Source organism: Lepisosteus oculatus, chromosome 2, assembly GCF_040954835.1.
Source record: "Lepisosteus oculatus isolate fLepOcu1 chromosome 2, fLepOcu1.hap2, whole genome shotgun sequence".
NCBI lineage: Eukaryota > Metazoa > Chordata > Actinopteri > Semionotiformes > Lepisosteidae > Lepisosteus > Lepisosteus oculatus.
In genome coordinates, this window is record NC_090697.1 from 16,933,602 (window position 1) to 16,941,710 (window position 8,109).

At 39.1% G+C, this 8,109-nt stretch overlaps 1 protein-coding gene across 1 annotated transcript in view; it reads left to right on the forward strand.

Moving 5' to 3' along the window:
• ephx2 (epoxide hydrolase 2, cytoplasmic) overlaps nt 1-3,955 on the forward strand; it is a 97,121-nt gene extending 93,166 nt beyond the window's left edge. Inside the window, exon 19 of the mRNA XM_069197634.1 lies at nt 2,992-3,955. Coding sequence (XP_069053735.1) covers nt 2,992-3,076 — 85 coding nt within the window. The 3' untranslated portion in view covers nt 3,077-3,955. The remainder of the gene's footprint in view (nt 1-2,991) is intronic.
• Nucleotides 3,956-8,109: the final 4,154 nt, after the last annotated feature.

Here is an 8,109-nt window from a genome sequence, read left to right on the forward strand (position 1 = left end):
GCGGTTCTGTATTTTATGTAATCGTACGTATCATATTTTGAAAATTTGTCTTTATGTTCTTAATTGACTCTGCATTATCAGATTGTGTAAGTGTAAGGTGTATGTTATTAACAACTGCAACTGAAAGACAACATAATATTGGAGTCATCATGTCTTATTGCTTTAAATGAATTTGGTTGTGTATTGTATGTAGAGCTTACTTCTCAAACAAGTGTTACATCCATAAGCTATCAACCAAAGGGTTAATACTGTATATTAAGGATGTCATGTGGTAGGTCCAAAAGGAAATGTTAGTTTGAATGCAGTCAAAAATGACATTTCTAAGCATCTGGTCGGGAACTATCTCGCCATCTTTAAGAAAATAACAAATATAAGAATATAAATAGTTCAGGTGGGTAGCTGCTTCAGCATGCATAGTATGCAAAGGAACAAGTAATAGGTTTATTCCATGCTGAAAAGAGAAGAGCGAAAACACCACGTTTCGGCTGTGAAGTCTTCTTCAGGTGTGAGGGTATAAGAATATAAATATATATTATATATTCTGTTTGGCAGTTTATAATCAATTGATCCAAAGATTTCATTCAGACTTTCTTGAAAGAAGCCAGGGTTTGTTTGTGTGTGGTCCTTTATGGAGTTTGTATGTTCTTTTTGGATTTCCTCCCATAGTCCAAATACATAATGGTAGGTTAATTGGCTTCTCGGAAAATTAGCCGTTTGCTACAGTATATGCTGCACTTTTAAAGAGTGCGTGCCCAACATATACAGTACCAGGGTCTGATTATAATTGTCAGTTTCTTTCATGTGTTTTTTAAGAGAAAGCTAAGGGATTAATATAGGTGGAACATACAGTATATGTATCACTTTTTGTGAACATCACTAATCTCAAGTCACAATAACTAGGCTTTGACACTTTTGAAAAAATCATGTTTGTCAACAAAACTGCAGCTTGTGTGGGGCAGTGCAACTACCACAGACTAAGATGGTGAGGGAAACAAAATAATAATAATAGTAATGATTCCTCACACTTATCTAGCACTTTTCTGGGCACTCCACTCAAAGCACTTTACAGGTAATGGGGAATCCCCTCCACCACCACCAATGTGCAGCACCCACCTGGATGATGCGACGGCAGCCATAGTGCACCAGTACGTTCAGCACACATCAGCTATCAGTGGGGAGGAGAGCAGAGTAATGAAGCCAATTCATAGACGGGGATTATTAGGACGCCATGATTGGTAAAGGCCATGGGAAATTTGGCCAGGACACCAGGGACAAATTCTCTTTTCCAGAATTGCCCTGGGATTTGTAATTACCTCAGTTTTACATCTCATCTGAAGCAAGCACCTTTTAACAATATATGTACCAAATACTAGACTGGGGCATAAGGACCCACACAGAACGCAGGGTGACCCCGTGCTGACCCTACTAACAGCTCTTCAAGCAGCAACCTTAGTTTTTTCTCAGGAGGTCTCCTGATCGGAGACCGGATCAGGTACTGATCGGACTCATACCTGCTGAGCTTCAGTGGATTGCCAGTTGTGAGTTGCAGGGTGAGTGCTGGCAAAATTACCAGAAAAGGTTGCTCCATCCATTCTTAACATGAGTATGAATTGAAAAGTACGAAAAAAGATATCTGAGCTGATATCCTAGTTGGCCTATCCCGTTTTGCTCTTGATGCCCTTACATCACCAGTCATATACTGTAAGTGATTCTTTGAATACTAAGACTTAGAAAAGCTCTGGTCACCCCTCATCACTATTTTCTGTCTCTCGCTTTTTTAATGGAATCGTGCTTTATTACGTCTACTGACACAAGACAATTCTTTCACAATTATTTTACAGTCCAATTTGTACTCTAGAGATAGGTTTATCATGCTGACAGGATTTTCTAAAAGTTGGGAAGTCTTAAATGTTTTTTTATGCTCGCCAAGCAGTAATTTATTTTATGTGGGGAAGAAGTCATAGCTTTTTGCACTGCAGTGTTTAATGAACTAACAGTTAAACATTAAATTCCTGTTTGGTTAGAATGAGTGTTCACTATCAACAGTACTGGCAGTATTGGCCTCCAGCTAAACCCCTTACAATATTCCCAGGTCACTTAATTTTCTTTGAAAAATGTTTCTCTTGAGAACTCCAAGTGTCAGCTGTTGGGATGAGATAACATGTTTTGTTTTTCTTGAATTTAAGATGATTTTTTGCTAACTTTCAAGCTGCGTGTTGGTATTATACTCGTCTCCCTATACTGTAGCTCTACCTTATTACTATGTTTTGGAATAGCGATTGTGGAAAAGAAATGTGTGGTTTTTGTTTTATTTTTGCTGTAAAAAACTAGTACAAAGTAATTATTATTTGATTAACTTAACTCATTGTTTGTTTATTCTTCATTTCCTGTATTTCATTTGCAACTGATCAGGGATGACAGTGTCTCAGTTGCTTAAATATTAAACTCTGTTTGGTTTAAAGCTTCATCTTGTGTTCAGTCGTGAGATCAGAATATACATGTAACTTATTTTGTGTTTGTGGCCCGGCTAGCTCTGTTGGTAGAGCATGAGACTCACAATCTCTGGGTTCTGGGTCCGTGTCCCACGTCGGGCGCCAGGGCCTCCATGTTGGAGGTTGGGCACAGGGCTAACAACCCTGTCCCGTAAAAAACAAAAATTTTACTGTAACAGCAACAGGATGTTACAGCCCCTACAATACAGAAAACTTAACAGGTAAACATCCACATCCATCCATTATTTTCTGTATTGTCCCAGCTTTGAAATGCTGAACCGTCTTGTTAAAGAACATCCCTCATTATTTTGGCACTTAACCTGCCTCCTATTATTTTTATGTGCTAAAAAGGTACTTTGGATGAAAGATCAGATGTATATCTGGAATCACTTCCCTCCTTTCCAAGAAAAAAGCCTTTATTTTAAAATATTGTTTTATTTCTTCTCTTTTGTGAGAATTGTATTTTTATCTTGATGCATATGTTTGTTTTATTTAACAGGCCAGCTGAGCTCAATAAAATCCTCATTACATGGCTGAAGGATGTACACCAGAAGGCCTCAATCCCAGTTAAAACAAAGCTGTGAAAGAGATGGTAGCTCTTATTCCTGCTACACAGTGTTAAGAGGGGGTTTATTACAAGGAACAAATGAGAATAACTTAAATCTAACACTTAATATGATGTACAGATGCAGCCATTTAAAATGCGAGGTAAAAGCTCATACCGAGCGAAATTATCTGCAGATTAGGGCGGAATACTTCAGTACCTGATTGGCCAAATGTTGCACATGAAACGTTTAGCTCAGCTCAGCTAAGCCCATCCCCACCTGGTGGTATTACAAGGTATTTCATCCTATTAAAAAAACACAAACAGTACTTTGCAGTTCATTGCGAATTGTCCACTGGTTTACCGCAGCATATGTCACACATTTTGAATGGCTGGATCTGTATAATATTTCTGTCAGTGTGATGTATTAAAGCAGTAAGAGAGATGGTTAAGATGGAGAGGATCTGAGAAGGCCCTTTTAATAACATTTTGCAAAAAAATCAATATTTTGGTCTGTGACAGTAGTAGACGTTTCAGGAAGTTACATTTCTGTTTATATTTGAGTCAAACTCTTCTTATAGGTCATGATTTAAGGTTTGAAACTGGTCCTAAAAAAACAAAAAAAATGGAATAGTACTGTAAAGGCTTGTTCTTCTGATGGTTGTTAATTAAAACAAGGAAAGTATATGTGCGTAATATAGATTTATAATTCTTGGTCAGCTCTTAGTTGAAACCTTTCTTATGTTCCTATGGTTTAATTATGTTTAATTAAAGAATTCATGCAAAAGATCAAGTGTAATTCATGGAATATTCATAGTTTTTGTAAGATTAAACTTTAAAAAATGTAATTTTGAGTTTAAAAGTATTTTGGGAAATTGTGTGTATTGTTCCTACGCTGCAATAAATGTAATAAACCACATATGTGTGCTTTTAGTCTTAAGTCTGGTTTCTTTAATTACTTTGTATCATTCTGACCATAAGTAGTTTTACTTGGGCTGTAACTGGTAGATCAAGGATAAATAACGTGAAACAAATGTTTGTGAATTATATGATGCCATTGAATATAGACAACCTGCAGGAGAACCATATTGTTACAAAAAAGGCAATGATTAAATTGTACAATTAGGAGTTGTCATATATTAAAGATCAAGGTCTTGACCCCAGCTTGCTATACAAGCAAGCTATAATGATGAACAATTCCTTCTCTTCAAAATCAGAGAAAACCTAAGCTTTGTATAGCACATGATTATGTTTTTCTCCACAACAGCATGCTGATAAAGAAATGTCCCAATGGCAAACTCATATAGGACAAACAATGCAAGAACAAAAATATATATTAACAAAAAGTAAAACAACTGTAAAACACAATGGTTACACTATACTGTATGTAGATATTTACAGGTCTGCAATTAATCAGATATCTGTTCTACAGTCATATACAATCCATATAGAACTGTTAAATTTCTTAACAGGCCCAGATGGAAACCTGCATCCTATTAAATAAAAGGATATCAATCAGAAATAAATCTGCCTCTCTAAATTGATGCTCACAATTGAATGGGAATAAACCTCCCCCTTTTTAACAATGCATAACTAAAGAAGGGGAGATGTTTTTAGACTGTGTATTCTATCATGCAGGAAGTTTGGAACTGATAGTTTGATAATCTTTCAGCATTTGGACAGAATCTGGTTTCAAGTCTACTTTGAAAGCAAACAACTATCTCACAGTCCAGTGTGCTTCTTATGTTGATGGCGATGCTCCCCTTCCTGTCTTTTCTCCTTCTCCCTTTCTACCTCTGCTTGCTTATGTCTTGCTGTATTGCCTCAAGGCTTGTTCTCTCCTGTCACCATAGAAGCTAGTTTAATAACCTCACTAGGATTGGTCCAGTTGTTATTGAATATTGATGTTCTAATTTGGATACCTTAATGGCTTAACAGTGAATTCTTTTAACCTGAGTTAATTATTGGTATCACTCCTTTGATCATCTGTATTTTTCAGCATGTTTTCTTGCCTTCAAAGTCCAAGCACAGCTCCTCAAATAAAGCAAGACTACAGAATACAGTAGGTCATTCAAGCCTGGGAAGAGTAAACAACTAACTTTCATCCCCCAACCTTGGCAACATAATTTTATACCATAAACCTATAATGAAAAGGAAAATGGAGAGAAAACAGGTTATGTTTCATTTGAATGAGGCAAAAAAAAAACCTCTGCTACGGTATAACTTTCATAAACGCTGTATAATACAATGTAATATGCATAATCCTTTACAATAATTTATGGAAATGACATTTTAGGCACACAATAATTTGAATAATAATGAGACATACTTTCAGCTGAGAGGTGAAAGCAGAACTGTAGGTATAAGTGAAAGTGATGGAACACACCATTAAAGGCATGAGAGCTACAGTATGAAGGAGTTTTTTTCTCCTCATTAAAGAAAAGCTTTACTAGGAAAAAAAAGGATTGCTAGTAATACTGAAGAACAGGAGAAAAGCCTCCCAGTGAATTACAACTGTTTTTCTTTAATCTTTTCTTTAAATCAATTTCTCCCCTGCAGAGAAATTGTAAATGACCTGGTTAGTAATTTACCCCTACAATGCCTCACACCAATTCTAAACATTGTATTTAGGTTTATTCCATTATAAATGTAGTCTGAGTTCATTTTCAAACTGAGTTCAGAACTCAGTTCTTATATGGTCATATACAGTACTGTAAAAATACACCTTAAAATAAAAAAAAGATCAGGATAAACAACCACAAAAAGCACAGTGACATATTAGTGGTGGCCAGAATGAACAGTGTTCAGAAGAGGTTCATCTAAAATGAAAGGTCTCCTGTCATGGTCATGAGTGCTGTCATGGTGGCTGCCACAAGTCATCCAGGTGGGTGCTGTACTGCAGTGGTGGTTGAAGTGTACTGTAGGTAGGTTGGTGTAGGTCCCTTCCAATATGGAAAACCACTGTGGAATGAAAGCTCTATGTTGCTTGTAGAGCACTTCAATTTGGATTTACATACAATTATGTACAGCTTTTGAAATATACATTCCAAAAAAATGTTACTAAATTGCTACTGAATTTTACTTGGAGATTAAAAAAAGTGTTTTGTATCATATCATCTAATTCAAACATTGAATATTTAAGCAAGAGAACATTTATTTAAAGAAAAAAAAAGAAGAGAGAAAAAACACAATGTTTCAGCCATGGAGCCTTCTACAGGTGTGAGAGAGACAAGGCAGTAGGCAAAAGTAATGTAGTGGGAGAACAAAGGCTGGGAGGGAGGAAGGGTTAGAGGCGGGAGCAGGGGACAGAAAGAGAGGCCAATCAAGAGGTGTGGTGAGCCAATCAACTGGTGAGCTCGAGTCCTGGGGGGCAGCCCTCTTGAGTAGTCAGGGGTGCAGACTGGTGAGTTGGAAGACCAACGTGCCGAACAGAAAAAGAGACAACATGCATCACAGTTGTGTTTCTCCCCAAAGGCTTTTCTTAGAGGAGAAATATCGGTGAGGCAGGCAGTCCATACACAGTAATCCAGTCAGAGGGCCCTGGTGCTGGTGATTCAAGGTGCATGCCCTAATATGGGATCTCCTCTGAGACCAGGCCAGACGTTGGGCCTTTCAGCTCAGTCTCCCAGGTTCTTCATTCCAACGGAAGCGCCTGGGTTTGAACGGAATCGGATACATAGGCGTCTTACGGATCAACCGGTGGAGACTTCTTCTAGGAAACGATGACAAAGAAATCCTTCCTTAGTCCCCTCTCAGCTCCTGGAGCCTCAGGTGAGCACAGCTGCTGGGAACGGTCCCAGTCAGAGCCCAAGAACAAAGGAATCCTCAGGGAGCTCAGGCTAATGTGCTCACCAGACATTGGAAGGCGAACAGGATGCCTGGCTCCCTAAGAAGAGATAGGGGACGGCTCTGCTGGGGCACTGGAAGGTGGTTCGGAATCGAACAAAACAGAAAAAGGAAAAGGTGACCCAGACAGCCCGGGAACAGTGGGGTGAGAGAAAGGAAAATGAGTCCTAAAGGTCAGGAGAAAAAGGCTGACTCAGAAAGAAGCCAAAAAAGCGGCAGAAATGAGGGCAGTCAAAGAAAATACTAAAGTGCAGGGCACTACTCTTCTACAGAACAGGAGAAGGAGGGGACTGCTAGGCTGAGGAAAGGATGACTGCCTGGAGAGAGCCCTGGGTCCTGGACAATGAAAGCTGCCTCCTGGTCAAGTCAGAACTGCAGGGGAGGAGGAGGCAAGCGGAAAAGAGCCCAGGATTCCAGGGCAAAGGCCAGGAGCCACAGTGTAGACTGGAACTGGAACTACAAAGCAGGAGTAACCGGGCAGGCTTTAGAAGCACAGACTGTAGGACGAGGGTAGTTTGTTAAGAACTCTGCAGAACAGGACCCTAGGTAATCAGCCCACAGACCAGGATTGGGAAGCCTCAGCTCTAGGGGGTGTCACTCACTCTGCCATGGGGAGCAGATTCCCAGGAAAAGGGGGACACACAGGTCCATCATTCCAGGGTGACAGGACTACCCGGCAAAACCACTGAAGCTTCAGCCTCCCAGACTGGAGTATCACGAAGTTCTGCACCAAGGAAGAAGAACGGGATGAAAATGAATAACGCCGGAGCACCACCAAAACGGTGCCTCGGCATTAAATAGAGAAAACAGGAATTGGATAATTAAAAATATACTATATCTACTATAATTACTTATAGGGCAGAACATCAAAAGGGGATCTGATCAGAGTGGCAGGCCCTGGAAAACCGTGAGCACTCATGAGAATGTGAAGGTGTTCCAGGGCAACTGCATGCAGAGGGATGCACATAGGACAGCAGTCATAACAACTCCACTGTGCTTAATTCAGGATAGAAAAGAAAAATATGGCAAAGGATAGTTTCTTACACTTGAATAGTTGCTTACACATTATATGATTTAGAATAATTCAAACAATTTTATTTATTATTTATTAAAATGTTTCCTGGGAAGGAATGAATTCAGATCCTTTGAACCAACACTGAATGAAACTGTGAGTGCCATTGCTGATAAACAGAAAAATGTGAAGGGCTTCCTTGAGTAACAAGTGGC